Source organism: Euwallacea similis, chromosome 7 (genome assembly GCF_039881205.1).
Source record: "Euwallacea similis isolate ESF13 chromosome 7, ESF131.1, whole genome shotgun sequence".
NCBI lineage: Eukaryota > Metazoa > Arthropoda > Insecta > Coleoptera > Curculionidae > Euwallacea > Euwallacea similis.
This window is the reverse complement of record NC_089615.1, coordinates 5,352,863-5,378,382: the sequence shown is the minus strand read 5'-3', so window position 1 is coordinate 5,378,382 and position 25,520 is coordinate 5,352,863. Positions and strand designations below refer to the sequence as shown.

At 34.8% G+C, this 25,520-nt stretch overlaps 4 protein-coding genes across 5 annotated transcripts in view; 3 read left to right on the top strand and 1 right to left on the bottom strand.

Moving 5' to 3' along the window:
* Positions 1-279: 279 nt before the first annotated feature.
* LOC136409902 (uncharacterized) lies at positions 280-2,766 on the bottom strand. The gene is made up of 4 exons (XM_066391752.1): positions 2,621-2,766; positions 1,204-1,414; positions 787-901; positions 280-514 (listed from the first exon to the last, which is right to left on the bottom strand). Exons 1-4 carry the CDS (start codon positions 2,655-2,657, stop codon positions 311-313), a joined length of 567 nt encoding a protein of 188 aa, XP_066247849.1. The 5' UTR covers positions 2,658-2,766; the 3' UTR covers positions 280-310.
* Positions 2,767-4,251: 1,485 nt separating this feature from the next.
* On the top strand, positions 4,252-6,381 carry LOC136409845 (uncharacterized). The gene is made up of 5 exons (XM_066391655.1): positions 4,252-4,367; positions 4,816-5,026; positions 5,301-5,536; positions 5,591-5,953; positions 6,005-6,381. The coding sequence occupies exons 1-5, from the start codon at positions 4,301-4,303 to the stop codon at positions 6,379-6,381; spliced, it is 1,254 nt and encodes a 417-aa protein (XP_066247752.1). The 5' UTR covers positions 4,252-4,300.
* A 972-nt stretch (positions 6,382-7,353) lies between these two features.
* Positions 7,354-16,778, top strand: LOC136410046 (mitochondrial enolase superfamily member 1-like). Its single transcript, XM_066391970.1, has 7 exons — positions 7,354-7,515; positions 10,637-10,855; positions 12,109-12,382; positions 13,832-13,989; positions 14,282-14,588; positions 15,447-15,628; positions 16,492-16,778. Exons 1-7 carry the CDS (start codon positions 7,420-7,422, stop codon positions 16,606-16,608), a joined length of 1,353 nt encoding a protein of 450 aa, XP_066248067.1. The 5' UTR covers positions 7,354-7,419; the 3' UTR covers positions 16,609-16,778.
* A 478-nt stretch (positions 16,779-17,256) lies between these two features.
* centrocortin (cerebellar degeneration-related protein 2-like) overlaps positions 17,257-25,520 on the top strand; it is a 59,979-nt gene continuing 51,715 nt past the window's right edge. For both annotated transcript variants that reach the window (XM_066391522.1, XM_066391524.1), the window contains exon 1: positions 17,257-17,594. In XM_066391522.1, coding sequence (XP_066247619.1) covers positions 17,534-17,594 — 61 coding nt within the window. In that variant the 5' untranslated portion in view covers positions 17,257-17,533. The remainder of the gene's footprint in view (positions 17,595-25,520) is intronic.

Here is a 25,520-nt window from a genome sequence, read left to right as displayed (position 1 = left end):
AAAAATCAATATTAATTACTGAAAAAAAGATTATTGTGGAGCGAACAAAGACGCCCTACTTGATAACGCAACAGTTAAACTTAACAAATGAGGTCTTAAAATAGAGAGAATGTAAAACTCTTTAAAATAATGTATTACTTACTAATAATGACGTAGATACCTATTAAACAGCCCAACGATACGTATTCGCACTATCAGTAGATTCCAAAATGTCCTGTTCTTTCTGATGAGTTAACATTGATTTGAGTGCTTAAAGAATAAGCAAATCACAGGACCTGCGCGGAATTGTAAAAACATTTTATTATAAATATTAAATTGTTTCCAGAGATTTTAATTCATCAAATAACTCTAAAATTTGCTGCTTTGCTTGATTTATATCTGGTTTCAAATCTTTGTAGACGCTTAATTCTTTTAACAAATTGTCCTTTTCTTCTTTGTAAGGGTTTAAAGTGTTTTGTTTTGCCATCATATTCAGTAAATCAAAATTAGGGTCTTTTAACCATGGATCCATTTGCTAGAAAATGAAAGGAAAAAATTCAATATTAATATAAATTTCAAGAAACCCTTCCTAGTTCCTAGAGTCGTAGAAAAAGTATAGTATGAAACACGTGCGCAAATCACTTATCACACTCGCAAGACGTAACGTCGCTATTCGTGTTTAGCTTGTGTCAATAAACTACCTTGCTCACGTGAAAAATGCTATTTTCGGCACTAGTTGCACAATGTACTATTCTTTAATCGTTGTATAAAGGTAATCAGGTACTGATAGCAAATTATCATTTTTACCTCAATTTTTACTAGCAAACTTTCATATTTTTCAATTTTTGCTTCTAGCTGTTGTCTATCATCATTATTTAGCTGCAATGTCTTTTCCACGTCCTGATGTGAAAGTTGTAATATGCTGAAAATACAAGTTATATATTAATAATTTAAATATATATTTTACAGTACAAAAAAGTGAAATTATGTGCAGAATTCCAAGCCTATATCACAAAGTCTTTTAATAATAAAATTGTGCGTTCATGCAATATTTAAGTACAATCGAAATGGATCTTAACTAGGAGGTACAAAGTTCGCTCATTATTCGAATTAAAGCTGGACAGACAAGAACCATCAAAACACGGCTATCAGAATATGGACCCGCTAGTTAAGAATGCTTTTGACTGTAGGGATTTGAATTATGAAAAAACAAGTATAGCCCACCTTCTCAAAGATTCGGTTCTTTGACTCAACTTTTCATTCAAGGCTTTATATTTTGAAATCAATATCTTAAGAGTTTTATTTTGCACTTCAACTTTGTTAGTCTCTGCTGAATTTTTAATCTCGAATCTTTGAATAATATCCCTGAGATTTGGTGGCATGTCGTCCATGTGGTGGAGTTTTAATTTCCTTAATATTTCTTGCATTGTGGCATCTTAAAAGGCCAAATTACATCCAATGAAAGAGAAAACCAAACCACTATGCTAAATTAACTTTTTTCAATATTTTGACACATATCATATATATAATATAGATATACTAGCAGCGTTCAAAAATAAGGCTATTACTCAGTTATAATCTCGAGAAATATTGAAAGAATCAGAACAAAATTTGGTAGTTCAAGCTATTTTAAATTGGTTCTGTGATGTTAATTATATTACAAGTAGTTGCATTGATAAAAGATTTATTCCATTTAAACTAAAAAAGTTAGGAGTAATTTCTCCCTAGATTTTTCAGAAGAGGAACAATTGTTGATATCATTAATCAATATCACTGTTGAACTTAAAATTTTGTTTTACCCATTGAGCATTTTTCTTTTGCAGGTTTTTCTGGTTATAGTTGGCAAAAGGCAAACTTAGGTATCTACACTAGTGCAGCAAAATGGCAATCTTTTTTCACTTGTTTTTGTTTCATTACAGCATAGGATGATGTGCCTTACAGATGCACATAGATATCATATGTTATATTACTATTATGGATGCCCAATTTTCTCATCTGTCAAGGGTAACCAGAACCATATGCAAAAGAATGACTCTCTTTAACTTTACCATTATTATATCCATAAGTGTAAAATTTGGTCCCAATATTTTTCAATATAATTGAGTGTTTTCACACTTTTTGGATGTGTTATATATTTTTGTAGGTAAATTTATGCATTTAATATTGCTTCCAATTTATATCATGACATTTCACTCTTATTAAATTATTTCAAATACACATAATAAAATTCTTGGAGGTGAATATCTTAAAATTACTAATAGTTACTTGTTAAGATAAGAAAATAACCATAAAATAGTTGGAAAACAAGTGGAGTTTTTTAAATTTTTGGAGAACAATGTCTCACACAGACCTATGGCTTGTTGTTGTAATGAAATTGGACACTATTCTTAGTTGAAGCTAACTGAAAACAGTGTAAAATTCTACTTAATACATAACAACCCCTACAGGTGTATAAGGCACTATTCCCAAATGTTGAAAAAAAGTGAACAATTTCCCTTCGGTAAGCTTCAACGTATAGAACATATTTACGAATAGAATGGAGCAGTCTCTACTTTCAAGTTAACAACGAACAAGGCGCTTTTCGTATTGAAATTAAAAACCACACGATACTGAGCTCACAATGAATCTAAGGAACACATACTTTCCTCATTGTAGAATGCCAATCTTGATTTGTCCATAATTCAGTAGATCTCTGGGTCACAGGACGAAGGGTCTAAGAGAAGCGGTAGTGCGATAATTTTACACTTGGCAAGTTTGGTGTGCAGTTAGTTTTTTAGTTTTTACCACTAAAAATAAGTTATCTTTTTCCGTTTGGTTTAAAAGTTTAAATTGGAGGTTAGAGTTCAATAATGTCATATGTCAAAAACGTTATTAAAGGAAAAGAGGACTGCACTGACAATAGCGCTTATAGCAATGTCTCCAAGAGATATTATTTGTCTTTTATATGCTTATGCTTTCTTTTGCTTTCTTAATTGCACTGAATTTCGACTTTTCAAATTGAAACTTCAGTGCATTCAAATTTTAACATTCCTCATTTCAACGTCGACAAATGATTTGCAACAATCGTAATTTTACTTGAATTTTTAAAACTGCTTCAGCATCCTAATCATGCAGCTGCAAATGTGATTTCTAAAACTGCAAAAGGTCCATTTAATGTGGCTCAATTTTACAGATTTTAAGAAAAATCAAAGTTTACGTTTAACTCAGCTTTTCGGGGTTAGACAGATTCAAAATCAAAATGGCGTCATATTTCAAAAAACAATTGCAGCAAAGCCTAAGTGAATTGTCTAAAACAAAACAATAATTTGTTCATGTGAAGTACTCGGCCTACTTCCTTTTTTTTCCACGAGGTGGAGCCCTTATGACTGCTTTTCTAGCGACTGTGTAGCGTGGGATTTACCCTGGACACTCGCCGCAACCGATTGTCAAAATTTTTAAAAAATCTTCAGGGAAATTTCACCATTTTTGAGGTAAAATTTTTCGGTTTAACCAACTAATCAAGATTTTAGTTGAACATAGAGAATACTTCAAATACCGTTGTCAATTTTGCTTTACTATCGTGAAAATAGATATCAAAGTGTCTCCATATCTCAGAAACTAAAAGAGATAATGGAAGCCTATTTGTGCAGACTTATTAAGTTCGTCAAGGCGATTAATTTAAAGGATTCTTTGAGTTAATTTGGCGCATAAATTCCGAAGATATTGATAGTGAAAACTCGTCGACTGGCAAAAAATAGGTACAATTTGATAATTTTTAGAAGGCACAAGAATCTTGACCTGGTTCTTTGAATGTCTACTGTACATTTTATAATTAACGACATTTGAAATTGCTCTATAATACAGGTACACATTAACGCCCCCTAATGTCGATTCACAAGAGTTATTACTTTTTTTAGCGCCACCCTGTATAAATGAAAATTAATTTGAAAAAAGCGGAACTTAAACTGAAAATTTACGGGTCCAAGTGCTTTTCTGAAAACATAATGCATTAATGTGAAAAATTAAAAGTACATTTTTAAAAATTTGAATTTTGTAAGATCAAAACTCTCCATATCAGAACAAGACTAACATTAAAGTCTTGTCTTTTTTAACTTCAATTTACAATAATTCACCGTAATCTAAAATTATCAAATTTTTCTATATCTACCTTTTCGCCCGTGTATTTTTGAAACTAGTTAAAAGTGCTCGATCGTACTTTTACCGGTGCTCGCCGCCTTAATGCTCGAACCAGTAGAAACCTTTGCACTTGTTGAATCATTTTGAGTGATCACAGAATGGTACAAGTTTTGACAAATTCATATCCAAATTTTCGTAGTTTCTAATGAACCAAAATCATCCATCCTTTTCGACCAATTTCGCGCCATACGATGAAGCATTTTGGCCATCAGGTAAGGAAACGGGATTACGCAACGTGCTTATTGATTATTAGCTTTTCTTATTAAATTGTTGTACGCATTCTCCCTTGTTTAAGGGCAAGTATAAAGGGTGTAATAATCTCCCATCTATCTTTGGTTAACATAGAGGAAGTAATGCTGCGACTACAGTATCCATAACGAAGAAATACTAAAAATGAAGGTCCTTTGGAACGATCTGGAAGAAGATTTATTAAGATTTAAAAATTCCTATAACAGCTCTTTCGTCCGCTAAACCTTCTTACATGTCCTTATTTCTGTACAAAATCCCATCCAAAATGGGCCAAATGAGAGAAAATTTTAAATTATTTTGATGTTTTCCTTATGAACGTTTCCTATTGTTCCACATACCATTTAGTTAGTTGTATTCTTAAGTGGCTGTGAGTTACGTAACGGAGAAACCTGAATACAAAGCATTTTCCAGCAAGAACATCCATCCACGACGAAACCTTAAGATCTTCTGAAGCACAAGCTAGAAGGTGCAGAGACTTACGCGACAGTTCGGTTATTGGGAAACCAACTGGACAGTTCGGTGTCCAAGCAGTCATCTGTGCCCAAAAACACTCATTCCCTGGTGGTGTTACCTTTACATTGAATCCATCATCTGTACCATACATAAATGTGGGGTGTAGGCAGTAAGTAGAAATCCTTTAATTTATGTATTCATGCAATAAGTATGGGTTCTCGGAGCCCATAGAACTGTGCTAGATCTGTAGGTCTAATAAAGTTTGCATTTTCCCATGCTATTCCCAGACCCAGAATCTCGTCGTTAATTTCCTATAGGATTCTTCCTGCGTACCTTTGCTGCTTACAAATCTCAAGCAGTTTATATTACTATGTGAAATAAATGAACACCTACATCATGAAACTTCGCAATTTTGATGCAAAAGACTCTTCATTAATTTATAGGTGTTGCAACTGTACTCCCACGTCACCACCCTCATCACTGAATCTATTCAATTATCCTCAATCTTCTCCGACACTTGTAAATACGTTTTTCCCTTCATCTATCGACTATCCTCAATACGAGTACTACAGTCACCAGATTCTTCCACCTACCAACCAATACCAGTTGAAGTTCCACCAAGATCGCAGTACTGCTACTTCAGATTTGGTCAATCATCGCTCACAGACTTTAGAATCAAGTAAGGAATGTGTATGGATAATAAGTGAAGATGTTGAGGTTTATTCGTTTTCAGGCGGGTATCCAGGGGAAAGATTTGGCATATTGGAAAATGTTCTTAAACCGCAGGATAATTTAACTTTCTGTCATAAAATAGAGAATAACTCCTCGGTTCAGTTTTCCTTTCCTGCTCCACAGATCAATAACTCTCCATACGTAAAAATCTCGAGCTTGTTTTATGGCTATTATTATTTGTTAACGCCATTACAGCCAAGAAAGTTGCATCTCCGCAAGCCTACACCAAGCCCAATAAATCATGTGGTTGATTCATTGGTAGAAAACCAAGGACAACCCAAACAGGTTTCATTCGCAGACCCAAATGAGCGACCTTCATTTAAAGATGAGAGTTCTCAAGTCAGCAGTGAATGTATTTGCAGAGGTTCGTTTTCAATGTTAAGCTCACGCATATTCTTAGATATCGATATTTTAGACGAAAACTATAAAAATAAGTCGAAGTCTAAAAAAGCTGAAGACGTGAATAATCCTGAAAACTCAGAAAGGAAAGAAAGAAGGCAAAGAGGTGGTAGAGTTACACCTGACACATCGTCAGAACACAGCAGCAGTGATTATTGCCTTGAACATTCAGCAGATAAATTGAAACATAAAACATCTTGGAAACGTAGGAACGAAAGTTCTGAAGGTTCAAGTCAATCATCAGACTCCAACGACAGCAAAGGGAATAAAAAGGGAAAAAGAGGTTCCAAAAACAAGAATGTCAGCAACATTGCTTCTGGAAACAAGTCTCAATCATCTATAAGTGATCAGACTGAATCGGGATCAGAATCCGACAGTCGATATAGTAGGTAGAGGTATAGAGGTGAGATATTCTACCTACGTTTTATTACTTTATTCAAAACTTCCACTGCCAGCTTTCCGTTGACACGGGCAAGCCCGTGTTTCCATGTTGTCCTCCTGACCATTCACTTCAGCATTGCGTTTTCTTTTCGATCCGTAACGTATTTTATTGAGCTGATGATGAAGCTCGGTGAAAAAAGGCCCTTATGGCGCAGTTATTACCTACAATTTTCATTCCACTATCTTAATTAGAAAAAAGTTATTTTAACAAATATCCAAATGATAGAACCCCTTTGGAGGGTCATATCTCAATAGCAGTGCTCCATCGGATCAATATTTGTAGGAACTTTTTTTACCATTTTTGGATCTACTTTCGCCTCCTCATGTTCTGTACCAACTTTTCCAAACACCCTGTATATCGAAAATCGATGGAGTGTATTCTCATAGTTACCCAATAGTCATAACCGTTTTTAAAATTGAAACCATCAGCTTTTACTAATATTTTTTAAAATCGGTATCGTGAAACTGTTTACGAACTTAGCGTCTATTTATATCGCAGTGCAAATAGTGATCGCATTCTCTCCGGAGTTACCTCAGATACGAGCAATTTTTTCTAATGACTTTGGTGTGATTTTCATAGTTGCAACGCTTCACACTCATCATTACTTAAGTCAAATTCAGCAAACGAGATGTAATAATTGAATCAATAAACCATTCCGCGGCAGCGATACAACGCACGTTGCCATACCATTAAGTTTTTTTTTAACTCCCAAGACAATATTGCACAGATCAATTACTCTCAAAAACCACAATTCAAATCAGATGTTTTTGCGCTATAACAACATTTGCTCTACATTGTTTCACAAACCTAACTGCTTGGTATCGCTGCGTGTCAGTATACCCTTGATTCACAAGCATCTCTGATAAACGATTTAGTACCGACAATACTAAAGCTTATAAATAGCTGCTGGAGTTGCAGGGTTACAGTGCTTCTGCACGAGAACGTGAAGCCGGTACTTCTTGTCAAAAGTTGTCGGCACGAAGGTCACGATGACGTCTACGGAGCAAAATCTCACAGTGGTCTCAGTGGACGTGAGGGACATTCGATTCCCAACGTCCCTGCAATGCGATGGGTCCGATGCTATGGTGAGTGCGGTTGGTTGCGTATAATCAGTCATGTGGTTCAAGTCACACGAATTTGGGGAAAGGTAAATTTGGACCTATTTCTTAAGTTGAGATTTGGTTCTGGTTGGCTATTTGTTTGTAACAGGATAGCGATAATCGGGTTTTATTTATATGTTTTGTGGTTTAATTTTACATCCCAAACCGTAGATGGGTAGGTATATTGATCATTTTTGCACTAGTTAGTAAAATAGGCGGTCCCTCAAGAAACGCGTGATTCGTTTGAGGGCTTTAAATTCGTTTGAGGTCTTAAATTGCGAATTCGATTAATAGGTACTTCCCTTTTCACTTCATACTGGGTGTCCAGAACCCTGGACATATGAGATTAACATAAAAAAATCAGTTTTTATTTTTTTACACCTGCGCCGATTATTCAATTGAAAAATTTTTACATGGAGATTATAGTGCTCAAGACCGGCCATCATTTTGAATTTTTTCCAATCTTCTAATTAGAGCCGTTTTGGCTCAAAACGCCTCCAAATTTCAAAAAATTTGAATTTCCCGCGCAACCGTCCGAAGCCACAATTGGTCAGAGTCAAGGTGGGAATTAAACAAATCCAAAGTTGCCAACAACATAAGCGCAAATACCCCATGTCAAATGAACGTTCTCTTTTTACTAATTTCTAAGCAATTTTTAACCTTTTTAGGAGTTAATTCAGTGAAAAATCAATGGAAAACCTGAGGATAATTGTCATGTGATCTGCTTTTTTACGTTGTTAGTGACTTTGGATTTGTTTAATTCTGACCTTGATTTTGACCAATCGTAGCCTCGAACGATAACGCGGGGCATTCAAATTTTTGAAATTTGGAAGTGTTTTGAGTCAAAACAGTTTTAATTAGAAGATTCAAAAAATTGAGGAATGACGGCTGGTCTTGAGTACTATGATCTCTACGTAAAAGTTTTTCAATTGGATAATCCGTGAAAATAATAAAAACCGATTTCCCGTGTTAATCTTCTATGTCCAGAGTTCGCCTGGACACCCAGTATTAAATATATTCTATACGTTTGAAGTAGATTTCTCATTTTTTCTTTTTTTAATTCTTGGGAATTACCAATAGAAGTTGTTCTGGTGGAATTGCACACTATTCTTAGTTAAAACTGACTGAGAATACCAATTACCCTTTATTAAGGGCTCCAACGGACACCTTTGCTAGCGAGGGTGTTCGCACGAGTCTCAGCCGAGTCAGTTTTAATTGAAATTGATTTGTGTTATTAAGTCTCGTGTGTTAATGTGCAGTGCAAAACAGACACGTAGTACCTTGAACTTTATATATCCACAATAGCATTATTTTCTCGTCAAAGAACAGCGATAATTATTATAATTTATTTCAAGCGATGATAGTTTAACTATATCAAACAATGTTACGTTTGGAAACAGTACTTGATCTTCATTATTCAATTTAGACGTATTCTTTATAAGTCAACATTATTACCCAAGAGGGCTTCGAGTTCTTGATAAATATGAGGATGAGTGGTATCACAGAGTTTTTAAAATTAATTATCCTATTCGAATGGAGTGTACATTCTTAGATAACATCTTATCTGCAAATATTTTTTTATCAATTTTGCCTCCAAATGTTTTTGTGTTTTCCAGAAGATTACTCTTTGTGTTATATAAATTCGTTAATGCAATGCGTAGATGCAAACGCTTTCGTTTTAGTCTTTCAATTTATTGGATGTACAATTTATCATTAAAAAAGGGAAAAACACTTAAAATTACTTAATGAAACATAAAAATTAAGTCTGAGAAGCTTATTACACCTTTATGCCTCATTCTAGCTCTGCGCTTAATTAACTCGAACACCACGAAGACCGGCTTAGACCTCGCCAGTTCGGTTCATCTCGACTCAATTGATCTGATGAGATCTCGTCAGTTTGGTTCACCTCAAGTCAATTAAACTGATGAGATCTGATGAGATCTAATAAGATCGAGACCGGTCTTTGGCGTGCTCAAGTTAGTTAACCGCCGACCTGTAGTCGTAGGTCGTATCATGCCTTAATCTTCTTAGATTTTTCCTGCAGCTATCAGCGTTCATCTTCATTTGTTAAGCCAGATTGAAACCGTAGTTACAAAATTCACTGCATTTTGAAGAGTATTCAATTCATCTTAAATGTGTCAATGTTTGATTAATTATCTGTGTGGTACTGTTTACCTATGATTTACCCTTATTAGCAATGTCAATCGCAAAACATGTTCAGAAAATGGTTGCTACCAGTGTTATCTTTGTTGTTTAAGAAATTTTCTAAAAAGGACTGCTCTAAATAATCTCATGGAATAATCCAATATGAAAAAGTTAAAAAAATGATTATTTCAAAATATGCTAAGTGTTGGAGATTTTTAAAAGTTTGCCACCCTCCAGATTTCTAGAAGGGTAAAGTAAAGATAAAAGTGTTGAGACACGTCGATTTAAACGTAATTGAAAAAATGGGTAATTTCGTGAAATTATCAAAAGCAGAACGAACAAGAATGAACACCCAATGTTGGATGGGAATTTATTACATTTCCAACAAGCTTTGATACCTTTCCAGATTATGTTTTACCAGTTCGACAGTTTTTTTAACAATAATTTTCCTAATATATGGATTGTCATAAAAACATAAAGTGGCCAACTAAATCTCCCGATCTTACACCTCTCGACTTCTTTCTTTGGGAATACATTAAAAGCGTGGTTTACGCGACTTCTTTACAGAATTTTTTAATATTTCGTCGAAAAATTGTAGACGCTTGTCGTAACACTTTTCAACAGAAATTATGAAAACATTTGAATGAAAAAAACATTTTTGTAGGGTTGTTTAGAAAATTTGAACATTTTTAAAATGATGTGTCACTTGATCCATCGTATTAAAAAAAAACTTTTTTCTTTCTTCGTCTTCCCCTTCCATTCTAAGGTAAATGTGCCTCAGCATTTCCATTTTGAGTTTACACTTCTAGAAATGTGGGGAGTTGCAAGTTTTTAGCGCGAGAGACCCAAAATTTATAGCTGCATGTTACAATTAGATGAACGAAAATGAAAATTTGAAACCGTATATAATTACTGTTTTAATTTTTGAGATAAAATAATAAATTTTGAGCTTCTTTTTCAGCATTCTGATCCAGACTATTCATGCGCATATGTAACCATCAAGCTCGCCACTGGATTGGAGGGTAGTGGTTTGACTTTCACCACTGGTAGAGGCACCGAAATAGTCGTCCAAGCAGTCAAATCACTAAGCTATTTGTTGCTGGGACAAGTGGTCACGGACATATACAGGGATTTCGCCACTTTCTGGAGATCGTTGACTAGTGAAAGTCAAATCAGATGGGTAGGCACAATTTCATATTTGGCAAAATGTACATATATGTTTTCGTTGCGAAATATCTGAAATTTTCTAGTAAAGTTGGTCAGAGGAAAATGGTTTTATCAAGGTACCACCTAAAAATGTCCTATATACATACTATATATATTAGGATTTTCAAAATATGATTCCATCGGGAAAGTGTTCAAAATTTAGGTTGATTTAGGTTAGTTTAGGTTTAATGATTTTTTAATGATTGTTCTGTGTAGTTTCATGGGTTATTTTAATTTATTACAAAGCTCCAGAAGGACTTTTTGTTCGAGCACTAAACGTAGGTGTTAGTTCTACATTTATAGAAAACTTCACATTTTAACTAATTTATTGTACATTAAAGCTTATTCTTGAGGATTCTAGGGTCATTCATAATTTTGGTCTTATCATGGTGAGGCATTAGGTCGGAAAGTTTATCATAACTCATATAGCATATATGAATTACAATAGACAATATTTCATAAAATTGGGGATTTCTGTCCATATAAATAAAATGTTTTGAATAGTTTTTACGACTAAATAATGATGGAAGGTATTGTAGTCTCTGAATGTAACACAAAAGCAATTCCTATTTTAATTAATCTTTTCCACAATCCTCCACTTGAGGACTAAATAAAAAAAAGGACCAATACTTTCATGTAGATGCAGGTACCTGAATAGGTTCTTCAAATAAAGACAAGGACTTACTACATGCTCATCAATTGGTATTGCACTAGAAACGAGTCATTTTAGAGGAACTATAGAAAAATATTGAAGTGCGCCTTATGACGTTTGTTTCTCGCCTTTTCGTCATAGAATATCAAGTGAAGAAAGGATACATAACGAAATGAGATATAATAATACTTTAATGACAATATGAAATGCGCATAATAGAAAATTGAATTGAAAGATTCGTGCTTATTTTTACCCTTGAATTAATGTCGTTATGTTAGGGTTTTATTGAATTTAAGATGTTCAGGACGAGTAAAAAAGTATGTGTAAACCTTGCTTAAAACTCAGTTCATAAATGTATGAATCATTGCTAGTTGTCTAGCGCTAGTGCTTTTGCGTATTTAGATACGTAAATTTTCAAGTGCCAGTAAACTGGCGCATATAATTCGTGCCTTAAAAATGCATATAAAAAACATTATTATTAATGTTAAAAGTTTTTTGGTGACACATTCACCGGCACTGCCTTCAATAAGCCAAGCATTTCTAAACAGTGACATTAAATTTTTAATTTAATTCAGATTGGTCCAGAGAAAGGGGTAACCCACTTGGCAACCGCAGCAATCATCAACGCCCTTTGGGATCTTTGGGGCAAATTGTTAAAAAAACCCGTTTGGCAATTGCTAGCAGAGTTGGACCCCGAGGTTCTCCTCTCTGTCATTGATTTCAGATATGTGACGAACTGCGTCACTAAAGAGGAGGCCTTAGAGCTTCTGAAACAGGGACAAGCTGGAAAGGAGACTAGAGTGAAGAAATTGCTTGAAACGGGATATCCGTGTTACACCACTCAAGCAGGTAAGTAGTTTTTATTTATTTCCTTTATCGATGGTTGGTGATAATGGTAGTTATTATATTAGCGACAATTAACTGATATGTAAATAAACGTGTATAACTATGTAATCTCGCATCTCGTGATGAAGAATTAAACCATAATTTATTAATTGCATATATCACTCAGCAAAGATAAAAATAGCATTTTCTGTCAATATTTAATATTTTGTAATTTATACGCTTCTAGTGTAGTCTCGAAGTAAACAAATATGCGGATATCATGTTACGTGTAATAAATTATACTAAAGCAAAAATTTCCTTAGAAAACGCAAACTAGAATTTTTCATTAACAAAAATGTTGAGAACATCTCCAAATTTACGTTTCGTTGGGGTGTTCAATCGTTGCAAAATAGCTTAGGTAGGACACACTTTGTGTCATTCAGTAATGCACTAGATCAGTCTCAGAAATATCACACAACATTCAAGACTCACTGTCTGAGAAATGCCAGAAAATTCGGACGAAAATTATTGCAAAATGGTATTACGTTATGCTGTGGCGTATTCGGGCACCCGCACCAGTGCGGATTTTATGCAGGAATATAGGTAACTTGAATTTGGCATTAATGCAATTTTTAGACGTATTTTTTTACTTGATTATTGGCTCCTTATAATGATCCATTTAATGTCGCCTTTTTAATATGTCCCGCTTATTTGAAATAGTGGCATCTTTCCATTCCGTCTTTGCCAGTAGCAGATCAAGAGGTAAATGGGCCTCAATTCAAGGAAAGTTCATGAGAGCCTGGAAGTTCTTACAGTGCTCAATATGCAGTTTACGTATCAGTGTTACTTAGCCCTTAGCAATTTTTCAGAATTCTTTCTCCCTTTTAATCCGATCTGAAATTGCGTTCGGTGCGCCATTGCTTTCACCGTACCTATTTAGTTTCACATCTTCCAATATTTTTTTAAATCTTTTTTGAAAATTATGTTCTCTAAACTCTTATTATCCCATTATTTTTTGCTCTGTTTCTCAATTGTCACACAATCTTCGACAACAAATCTTCGAAATTGCATTCAATACGCCCCTGCATTTATTATAGCTATAGGATAATTTATCCAAATATAGAGAACGTTTTTGCAGGGCTAAAAATATTTATACACAATTATGCGCTAAAGAGGTTTTTGGAAAAACAAATCTAGATCAGATTGATCCTTATTAACTGATTTTGAACCGATTGGACTGGCTGAAAATCAGCTGATGGGATCAATCCGATTCGGATAATGATTTCCGAAAAGAATTTAAATCATTCGTGGATCCCAATATTTCAAGATACAGCAATTTCCTAAGTTTACATATTTTTTGGCTCGTTCTTACTTGAAGGTGTTATTCAGGATGCCAACGGTTCAAATGAGTATTTTTCAAAATATAGAGAGCCTTTTTTTGATTTTTTACAAATGTGTTCGGTTGCTGTCTAGGATGGCTTGGATACTCAGACGAAAAAATCATACAACTGGCCCAGAAATATTTAGACTTGGGCTATACAGTGTTTAAAGTCAAAGTAGGCAAAAACTTACACGACGACATCAACCGATGTAAACTATTAAGGAATATTATAGGATACGACAAAACTTTGGTAAGTATATGCACAAAAATATTTTTATCAATCCTGGAACCAAATCTGGGTTCCTCGGAGAGTAGAGTGGGCGCCCAATTAATACGAAATTTGACCCGCAAGTTTATGTGCCTGTGGACCCTTATATTCTCCGTAGGCCAAAGCCGAATTTAATTAATTAAAACATGGCTTAAATCGACAAATTTCCACATACAATCATCAACTTAGACCGGACTTGGACTTTAACTTCTGCTTTGACCTTCAGAGAGTACGGCGATAAGGCGAATAAAAAACGCATAATCATTTAATCCAGATGGTGGACGCCAATCAAGTATGGGAAGTCCAAGAAGCCATCGAGTGGATGAAGCACCTGGCCCCCTTCAAACCCCTCTGGATCGAGGAGCCCACCAGTCCCGATGATGTCCTGGGACACGCCGAAATTGCAAGGGCGTTGAAGCCATATGGAATCGGCGTGGCCACCGGTGAAATGTGCTGCAATCGTGTCCTTTTCAAACAGTTCATGCAAGCACAAGCTTTGGAGTATTGTCAAATTGACTCAGCCCGTATTGGTGGCGTCAACGAAATTTTGAGTGTCTACTTGATGGCTCGTAAGTTGGGAGGTAAGAAAGCATTCTCTTATACATATTTACGTTTTTCTGCAGAATCCCTTTTAGATTCATCAACCTTACGTATAATTTATAGTTGGGGCTCCCACGTGTCAATGGTTGGGAGCTGAAGAAGTCATGGGTGATCCGACTTAAGGGTAACAATTTATGATGCCAAAATTGCTTACACATGTAAGCTCGCTTTTTTATTTCGGGTGAAACAAAAGTACCCTTAAGTCGGATCACCCATGTCTTCAGCTCCCAACCATTGACACGTGGGAGACCCAACTATAAATTATACGTAAGGTGGATGAACCTAAAAGAGATTCTGCAGAAAAACGGGAACATTACAGTCGTCCAGTTGTACAATGGTTAAACTTTAACAATTTTTTCCGGAGGAAGGATTTTCCAAAAAATATTCTTACAAAATCGACTTAGTTTTTCGTGATACACCTACCCCTAAAATTTTATAAATAAGTTGTGAATCTCCCTGTATATTCGTGTGACATAGCTATAACTTACTAAGCTCATTCTGTAGTATCTTAACCATAACAACCAGTTTCAAATAGTCAAATATCGGTAAAAAAAGGTTTGAAGAAATTTCGTTCATAATTGAGCATTTTGAGTCTAGCACCAAATTTCCAAATATCCCTAAAATTCCAAATATAAATTAATCTCTGTAAGAAACAAATTTCCTATTCAATTAAGCTTTTTGAGGGGTTTCTGCCACTACAGGCTGTCTCTAAATGGTCTGTACAAAATTCTAATATAAGTTTCTGAGGAGAAAATATGAAGGTTATACATATTTTTTTAAAACTGTATTTTCCAGCATTTTATTTGATTGCTTAATTGTCATTTAACGATTTTTTTCAGTAAAAGTGTGCCCTCACGCGGGTGGCGTAGGTCTCTGCGAGATGGTCCAACATTTGCAAATGTGGGACTACGTGGCCCTGTCTGGAACCAGTGAAGGTCGCGTGATTGAATTCGTTGACCAGCAACACGAACATTTCGTGAATCCATGTGTTATTAAAAACGCTCACTACACTGCTCCAAAGGTCGGTAATTAGTGTTTAAATTTCACTTCTGATTTCATCTATTATTCACAAATTAGTTGCCTAATTATCTCAAAACAGTTTCTTCGCTGAAGATAACGTCTCAAGTAAACTTGCCGTGATTTTGATCAATTAGTCACTAACACTGAGACCACTCGGTATCTCATCCAATTCTATATGGGATGATTTACGTAGCTCGTTAGAATGTTTGAGAATAAAAAAAGATAACTTCTTCAAATCTCGCATACGCCCATAGTAAGTCACAATGTGTCTAAAACTTATGGCCACATCGAAATTTCAAAAGACACACTCGGTATATTTAGACATGTTTAGAATCATCGCGCATGCGTCTTATAATATAGCATATTTTTGTTTTTTAACTGTTTCAGGGTCATAACATTTGAAAGGTCGCATTTATTGCATTATCAGGGGTCATAATCTGTGGACGATTTAAGCCAAGCCGAAATGGTTTGCAGGAATGCAAAAATTGTTTCGGCAAAATTCAAACCGTTCTTGAGACACGAGTCTAGAAACAGCGAATACTGTCATACTTAAAATGTCAGGAAAACAGTTGAATATCTGAATATGCTGCATTACGCGAGACATGCGCGATGACTGCAAACATGTATAAGTATCTCTATGTAATCTGAGGTTGTTATTATAAATGTTGATGTTATAATTGGTTTGCGATACAATAGGCAGTTCTGCCCTAGTGAAACTGTTTCTATAAGATGAGATATGACCTATTATGAGGGCAAACAAGACTTAAAGAAGATTTTGTTTCTTATCCTCAAAAATGTTTTAACAAAGAAGTACATGAACTACTCGATACTTTTAAATATCGTTTTGTTAATATTTATTTTCAGGCTCCAGGTTACAGTACCACGTTGAAACCTGAATCGATAGCTGCTTACGAATATCCCAATGGATCAGAGTGGCAATCTATGTTCGCAAAGGGCTTGTTCCACGATCCCAGAAAGTAATTTATATAAAAAGCAATGCCCTACCGCACAACCTGATTTACCTATTTTGCGATTAGGGTAATCCAAAATAGTAATGATTGTAAATATCCTTATAAAAATGTACTTGTTTTCTTCTCAATTTTTTTAGTTGGCCTACGCCAATGGGCACCATAGGCTTTTATTTAAAATATTTAGAAACAAATGTTAAATATTATTTTTGCCATTATAACTGAATTATTCTGTTCGTTTTTATTTATTTACAGTATTGACATATCGACTCTCCCATCATCAATTTCCTTACCGATTTTTTTTTCGTAAGGAAAAAGTGCCACTTTTTCATGTGTTTTTAGGCCAGAATGTTGTCAATCTTGTGCCTATTTTGACGATGGGATTTTTTAAACGTGATCTGCCCTGGATAAATAATTTCTAAAAGAAATTCTAAAAAATCAAAAAGTTCTTAAAAATTTCTTTTAGAAATGCGATTATGTTTAGACCAAATCAACACCTGTCTAAAAACAATCATAATTCCGGTTAAAATCATGTATCGTATTACAACATGCGAGAAAATGTGTAAAACTCATCGTCGTTGTGGGCAGTACCGTGACACCTCTTCCACAAATTTGATGGGATCGTATCGGTAAAAATACGAACGTAATAATTGATCAGTCTTGATACGTGATGCTCCACACACGAACGCGTAGCTGGAGAATGGAATGAAATAAGAAAAACCAGTATGTTGTCTTTGCACACGTGTTTTGCTATTGACCACAAATTTTATTCGATACCGAGTGCGCATTTTAGTATCGCCGGGTCCGGGTAGTACCTTTGCACCGGTAAAGTAATTTTCTCAGTAACACGTGCTGCGCCTGTAAGAAGTTCGTTCGGAATTTCCTTCTTCGTGCATCATACGCAGATTACTTTATACTCGATGGTATAAGACGATGCCATGGATTGGTGTAGATCTTCGAAGGATTTTGAAGGGGAACTTGAGTCTATATGTCTAGGAGGTAAGTTTTTGATTTTCAATTAAAGGTATTATTAGTCTTTTTTGTGTATTCAATTACCATATTTAACAGTTATCAGAATATCATAATCGGTAATCAGGCAAGCACGGTTATTGGAAGTAAAATATTATGCACGAACTGCATAGTTTTATGTACCTTCGAACAGGTACTATGAAAGTTAATATATGTATGCTGGATCTGATTTCCCCTTCACCCCCAGCTGTCGATAACGAAATGTTATAGTTATGGCTAGGAAAGATTCTTTTTTAACGATGCTATGGCTATCTTCTACGTGAATGATGAGCGCTGCCTTCAAAGATCGTTTTAAGTGGAACCTCCGTAAATATTTGCCACATGGTTTAGGCGATTTTTTCCAAATACATATTAACGTTTTAAAGCTCAGATTATATTGCTTTAAAGCAACCTTCTAATTGATAGTACTACCACCATTGAGGTTACAAAAATAGTCTCCACTATTGAGGCCCTAATAAACAAGCGGATGTTGCAATTGCTTCCTCATTTTCTTTGAAGCTCCTCCACTCACACACAACATAATAAATAAATTCATATGCGGTGATCAACTGGTAAGCTCCTTATATCATTCGGATAAATTTTATATTATTTATATCCTACCATCTCTACCTGGCTCCAAACAGAACTCATGTGATGTTAAATCGGGAGGACTTACCACTGCTCAAACATAATCCAATCAATTTTACTTAATTCCGCTAAGATCAGCGGCATCAACCAAAATGAATCAATGAAAACAGTTTTCCAAAATTTAGAAAAATTTGACGCCATAAATCATGAAGAGCATGATGCGTGACACTATCTAAGTGCGTCGGCTCCAGCGCTTGTGATAGTTACGACAATAGAACAATGAGGTACTGAGACGAAACTGGCAAGGCAGAGTTAGATCCTTTCCAGCAAAACAGACATCCTATGCTGTACCAGAAACCCCTACTACTGAAGCCAGAGGCGAAGTGCTTGGGGGCGATCATCAAGCATAGTAACATCAAGCAAGGTAACGTGGGAAAGCCAAGTGGAGAAAACCCCACCCTATACTAACTTTGACTGCGATGATCAGACCAATGTATCCTATGTGGTTTGATGGTCAACGAAGGAGAAGACCTGCCAAAGTTGGCAAGACTGCAGAGAAAAGTCTACCTGATAAATACAATTCAGGACAATACCGAAAGTGACGTTCGACTTCTTGTTGGGGTTGCCAGGTCTTCTAATTTGGATCAACAGAGAGACCATGGGTTCCTATAGGAGGATGAGGGATTCGACTATACAACGGTTTCCTAGGCTGAAGTTTCGATGGCAGGGCGTCCCCTCCTGACATCCCTTCTTTACTACTACTAATACTTAACGTAATAAACCGCTTTTACAATTTCTGGTTGGTTCTGATTGCAATTGCAGACAAGTCGAAGGCTGATATATTAATTTTTTCCTGTAAGACTTACCATAATTGGCAGGCAATACACCGTCCTAATTTGGTCTAAGAATGCAGGGTTATTCACCCAACTCGTTCATTAAAAGTTTACTAAGGTTTAAAAGCGATACGAATTTGAAAATTTGAAGTTAAGTTAACTTCGACGTGTATTATTTTTTTAAAATATTTTCAACTTTTTGTCACTTCCGGTTTAACCCGAAATAGCTGTCGGTTTGCTTATTTCAAATAGGAGACCCAGTATATTATTTTATTTTTACATTCTACGTAATATGTAAAACAGATTTTCTGTATGATGTCCTATACTTAGCTTTTACCGTTTTTGAGATATTTAACCTTGAATTAAAAACGTACGTCCGTAATGACCAATTTTAAAATCGCACATCTTCGCAGTTATTAAAGGCATAATCTTCATATTTTGCAGAATGTCCAATGTATAATCTTAAGTTTACAGTTTTGCTATTTATATGGCATGTACATATGTTATACAGGGTGTCCAAAATTCAGCTCCTAAAATTCACATTTTTGAAGTGGCAGAAGTCTATTTTTTTAAAGTAGGACACTACAACTTTAAATAGTCTCCAGTAGAGAATATAATTCTCTGTCTAACTGTATCATGGTCACCTATACCTATTCCAAACTATTTTCGAAATAATTAAATTTTATGTGAGACTAGTAATGCATATTCATTCTGTTAAATTTTTACTTTTTACATAGTTGGAAAAACAAATCATAGCAATTATTATTTATTTTGATATATATCTCCGTCGGGTGTTTTACAAAAAGATAAACGAAAAGCAAAGTAGGGAAAAAAATGTTATTAAAATAAGTAAAAACATTTCCATATGAAAACAGCGTACCCACTTATGATATAAATTCACCATTTAAATGCCAAAGTTGTTATTTATAGACACAATTTTTAATGCAATTCAAAATATTTTACATACAAAATAATTCTGCTTTCTTGTAGAAAAAGAAATTATATAATGAATAAGTTTACAACTTTGTCTTTGTTTTTGCTGTTTACTGCACTGAACTATCAGTTACATAAAAAGCAATATTATAATAGCATACTTTCTATATGATTTTTTAAATAAAAATTTCACACTTGTATAAGCCTATACGCAATGGTTGAGATTACAAAAAAATCAGAATTTGTGACTTTTTTAAAAGTATTTAAATATGTTCCAAGATACCGTATCATGCAATTGCCTTGAGGTGAAAGTTACACACAAGTTTTCAATAAAACATACTTATTTCATTATCTAATTAGTTTCCTTTGACATGAAGTTATTAAATAATGTAAATTATAAATGTCGAGTATTTTAAGAATAAGTACCTACTCAGTTAAGGAAAGAAAAAATTCAGTTTGCAAGTAAAGTTTCATGTTAGTAGGTTACTGTTACTTACAAAATTGACCATACATAACGGAAAAATTAATAAATCTGTTATAAATAAATGTTTCTACATTTTTTAAAAATTTTAATGAGCATATATCTATTACAAATAAATATAGAATAGAATATACTCAAAAAAAATCACGAAGTAGTTTCTGTTCAAAAATAATAATTAACAAACAATAATCAACTATAAATGTAAACACAAAATTAAACGTAAAAATGCAAAGATTCACTTTAACAAATTTAAAAAAATTAGTATTTCGCAACACCTCCTTTAGCTTCAAAGTCTTCAGTTGACGTGGCATAGATTGTACCGCCTTTTTTTGTTGCATCTACAAAAATATTTTCTCATGCAGTAAAAATAACGTTTCTGAATTCTTTTAAATTTCTGCAGTTGTAACTTTGAACCTCGTTTTTAAAAATTCCCCACAAATTCTCAATCGGGTTTAGATCTGACGATCGAGGCGGAGAATTTAATAATTTTGGCACATCATATATCAATCATTACTTTACGATCCTAGTAGTGCGCTTGGGGTCGTTGTCTTGTTAAAAATAAAAAACTCTAGCCATGTTTAGCTCTTTTAATGTAGTATAAATTATTATCGTTTATTGCCCAATCGTATTGACAAAGGCCAATTATCATATCTAAACGAACAATTTTTATTAATGATATTATTATCCCTACTACTATATTTGTTGAATGTTCTAGCTTATTCGGTATTCTGTCAGTGGGCGATTGTTAAGAAAAAAATCAAGGCGTAAAACGAGCTTAAACCTGTTCTATAGGCATGCAGTTTCGACCTTGCGTCAACCATATTACTAGCAAATAAGATAGTTATAGGTTCAGACTTCAACTATCAGATAAAAAGTTCATATTCTGATACAATTATATTTATGAATAATTAGAAACGAAGCAAACGCACCCTAATACAGGGTGGAAAGATTTAAAACAACAAATCATAACACCGTCATGATTCACGTTTCAAACATGAAAATATACGCTTCAAAAAAATATACAGGGTGGTCTACCACAATCGACTTTCCGGTGGCTAAAAGATGAGCCTAACTTATAAATTCGTTAAAGTTCCGAGGGAATGTTAATTTTGGCGGCTCGTTATCTCAAAAACGAGCAGAGATATACGATAAAGACGTGATGAATAAGATTGAGCTGTCCGAGTGATTTTATTTCTTCGCCTCGTACACATTTTATTGATTCAACTTCAACGTTAGGAAAAAGAGTTTTCGCACTGTATATGAAAAATTCAAATAGCATTCAGGGTGATCTGTTTAAAAAAACCCGGCTTAGCTGCTCGACCTCAAAAGTATTCTAAATGTGAAGAGAATGTGCAAGATGTCCTATTAAAAAAAACTGGACCTTTGGTTGTTGAGAGAGGTCAGTGAAATTGAAATTTAGACAGTCTGATATAATATTTATCCCCATCTACAAAACTGAATGAGATAGGTCCAGGCATTCGCATAACAGAAATAACACGATAAACGATGAGTTAAGATTAACGCCTCGGGCAAAATTTTTTTAAATTTTAACGATAATGATCCTGAAAAAAATTCCTGGTCAAGGATTCTATGCATGTCTTAGCTATGAATTCGACCTTAAACTCAACTTTGACCCATTTCAGCTGTAAATGATGAATTAAGTGACGATATACAAGGCATGTGTGCAAACGTTTCGACAGCACTCTTAACCATTAGAAATGTTTTGATGCTCCCTTTACTTGCAGCAATTCTGAAAAATTCTTTTCTGTTGAAAGATCCATTTAAAAACCTTTGCATTCCTGACTGATATGGAAAAAAGTGAAAGTACACATCTACCTGTTGCAAACTACAGGCGAATTCGCGAGGCAGACTGGTTCCTTTCAACTTGTGTCATGAGATTTAGGCGATTTAATCTTATAAAATCTCTTACAATTGCAAAGAAAATTGGTTGGTTGCAAAAAGGCCAATTAAACACTTTATGTGGTAAGTGTAAGAGACTTCCTAAAAGCAGCAATTGAAATGATTTATTGTTGGTAGATCAATAAACATGCTTCTAACTAAAATACTACTTTACTGCTTTTCCATAGCACATACTACTTTTCCATGGCACGTACTACTGTTCCATAGCACATACTCCTTTTCCGTAGGACATATTACTTTTCCATAGCACATACTACTTTTTCATGGTGTATATCACTTTTTCACGGTAAATGCTACGTACTTTATTACGGATAATTTATTGGTTAGAGACGTGCTTTAATCTTTTCGTAATAACATTCATTTAATATTTAACTGAAAAATCCTTTCATTGTCTAAATGAAGAAATAAACGGTGGTAAAAGGAGTGGTTTATTGTGTTTACTGTTTATTAACTTGTGAAATTTTCCACTTAATTGAATTCCTCGTTAAGATTGTTTGTACAAATTCAATATTTTCAGTCCTGACGGAAGATTGTGCAATGCACAGAAATACTGAGCTATTAGACCCTATTAAGCAATCTAAATATCGAGTAACATTCTTCACCTTGACTCCAGTTTTAACATAATAGTTTAAAGTGCCTTAGACAAACTTTAAAACATAAAACTGTTTAAAATGCACGCAGGGCATGTACCAGTAATATTTTTATATCCTGATGTAACAATCATTAGCATGACTGCATCGAGACAAAATTAGAATGTCATCAACAGTTGATCACCATAATTTATTTATCCAGAGGAATTAATCGCGATGTATGCAATAGTTATTTCTCTGACAAGTGCGGAAAGGGATAGTTTACCGTACGGCAGCATTCCAGTGCGGTGAATATGACTTTCGCACGGGTTTTTTCCTACGATCGCGTGTGTGATAACATTATTATTTGTCTTTTGTAAATTTTATTAAATTTAGCGTGCGCTAAGTCGCTGACGATAAAAAGCTTTACAGCACTCCGCACTCATGTCAGTGTCAAAATGCCCACAATATTTTCTGACATGTGTCACTTTGCTGTGCGTGCGGTAAAGCGCTGCTGTCATCTCACAAACGCGTGCACTAATCCCATTTTATCGCACGCTCGTAGGAAAACTTATTTTTTTCCTTATTCTGGCTGTATTTTGAAAATTTTCTTAGTTAAAGGTTATATTGTTAAAATTGCTAACTAAGAGTTTGACCAATAAATTTCGATATTATCAAGAAATTCCAACTAGACATTCCAAAACAGCAAAATCACTCCTCAAGCAAACTTTTTAAGCTTCAAAACGAGTATTCTTTAACCAGACATTTTAGGTATTCACCCAACGATCTGTCTCTCTTTCACACACTATAGCCTCTGATTTTCAGTTATACCCGTTTTAAAATGCAAAACACCTGGCCAATAAACCGCGTGTTTTATCAAATCGAATACATGTTACCGTGATACATGAGGAATTTGATGTCGTTGACCACAGGTATTTGATTAGAAATAAATACCCATATGGGGTGATAAAAAATTAAATAGAATGCCTTTACTAAGGGATTCTGTTCATTAGATTAAGACAAAAAATCCTATAAAATAGGCTCGTAAACACTTAGTTTTCCGGATGCAGGGTTCACTTTTACTTACACTAATAAGCCCACGGGCTCTTCAAGGTAGTCTGTGAATATGCAAATCGAGTACGGCATCTTGGGAACAAACAACATTGTTACTGGTGTGTCACACATTCTTCGTTATGGATATTTGCTACCTTAGTCCAACATGAAAACGTGGATTTTGGAGCTTCCAGCAGAATTTTCAACTAAAAGAACATAAGAAAAAAGTAGAATGTCGATATAACAGCAATCATTAGAGCAAAGAAGACTCAAAAGATCCTGTAATGAAGAATCGAAGAAAGAAACAGAAGGAGAAGGGGAGGAAGCAGTTGTAATGAAAATAAGATTGGAAAAACTGAAGATATACATATGTGAAGATGAAACTGAAGGGTTAAAAATACTACAGGGTGGGGCAGAGCAATTTGATTATTTAGAAATTCAATTTAAAAAAAGTAATAGATATATATTTAATTCTACGAAGAGCATCAAGTACAATATTTAAATTTTGTGTTTATACAGTTTTAAAGGTGATATCAGGAAGGTAGCGTTCATTATTTTCAATACATTGCGTTAATCGAACTCGGAAATTCTGTTCAACTCTTTCCAGTATATTGACGGGTATATTGGCAACAGTTTGACGAATGTTGTTGACCCAGGACGATCATTGTAAACAAGTGATTTTAGATAGCTCCATAAAAAATAGTCGCAAGGGGCCAAATCAGGTAACCGTACTGGCCAGTGCAGATCGTCTTTCAAGGAGATGAGGCGTCCTAGGAAGTATTGCGGCGAAACGGTCATTGACAAACGTGCTGCAAATACCGTGGCACTGTATAAAAACGTACGAGAACGCAAAGAGAGGATGCTAGGAACGTAAGAGATGTGGAGCAATAAGACTGCGAAGATGTGAGAATTGCAATTCGACACTGATGAGTCGTGTTCCCCTGTATTCCTTGACAAGAAAACAATATTTTGAATTCCCTCATTTTTGCTTTGGCTAGCAACTTAGCAAGAACAAGATCCCGATTTTGCGAGTATTGTAATGACAAAAATTGTCTCTCCTCCTTCACGCTTAAAATACAAGTTTGTTGAGGTCGAATGATAACAAGCAGTCCAGCATTTTGTGTCATGAAATTTCACATTGAATTTTTTTTATTGCATAGTCCCTCGAATTTTTCGGGGAAATCTTATGTCTTTGCCAATTCTTCGACTTTGCCCGACTCGAGAATACATCCGGTTCAATATAAGGAGACCTATAAGTTTACGCCAAATATCTCCTTTTGCTTTTGCGATGCGCTGCTTTAAATGAAGATACTTTATATTGCTAATAGGAGGTAAATTGCAAGTCAAGATTCAATGTCGGCTTATAATTATAAATTCAAAGAACTGCACGAGGAACACTATTGAAAGCGAATAAAATTTTCGAAAATGTGGGGTTTGCACAGCGAAGAACCTGGAGCAGACTCGAAGAGAGGCTTGAATGGGGTTTAGAAAAAGTGGAAATTGCGAAAATTTCCTGGATGTTACTGAAATCTAATAAAAT

What these genes read in the sequence shown, in the direction of transcription:
- LOC136409902 (XM_066391752.1), bottom strand. Translation starts at nt 2,657, where the DNA reads ATGGACAAATCAAGATTGGCATTCTACAATGAGGAAA. An exon ending in AGAACCGAATCTTTGAGAAG is followed by an intron (nt 902 to 1,203) that starts GTGGGCTATACT and finishes TTGTATTTTCAG; the next exon opens with CATATTACAACTTTCACATC. An exon ending in GTTTGCTAGTAAAAATTGAG is followed by an intron (nt 515 to 786) that starts GTAAAAATGATA and finishes TTCATTTTCTAG; the next exon opens with CAAATGGATCCATGGTTAAA.
- LOC136409845 (XM_066391655.1), top strand. Translation starts at nt 4,301, where the DNA reads ATGAACCAAAATCATCCATCCTTTTCGACCAATTTCGCGCCATACGAT. An exon ending in CTCACAGACTTTAGAATCAA is followed by an intron (nt 5,537 to 5,590) that starts GTAAGGAATGTG and finishes ATTCGTTTTCAG; the next exon opens with GCGGGTATCCAGGGGAAAGA. An exon ending in CAGTGAATGTATTTGCAGAG is followed by an intron (nt 5,954 to 6,004) that starts GTTCGTTTTCAA and finishes TCGATATTTTAG; the next exon opens with ACGAAAACTATAAAAATAAG.
- LOC136410046 (XM_066391970.1), top strand. Translation starts at nt 7,420, where the DNA reads ATGACGTCTACGGAGCAAAATCTCACAGTGGTCTCAGTGGACGTGAGG. An exon ending in GCGATGGGTCCGATGCTATG is followed by an intron (nt 7,516 to 10,636) that starts GTGAGTGCGGTT and finishes CTTCTTTTTCAG; the next exon opens with CATTCTGATCCAGACTATTC. An exon ending in GATGGCTCGTAAGTTGGGAG is followed by an intron (nt 14,589 to 15,446) that starts GTAAGAAAGCAT and finishes GATTTTTTTCAG; the next exon opens with TAAAAGTGTGCCCTCACGCG.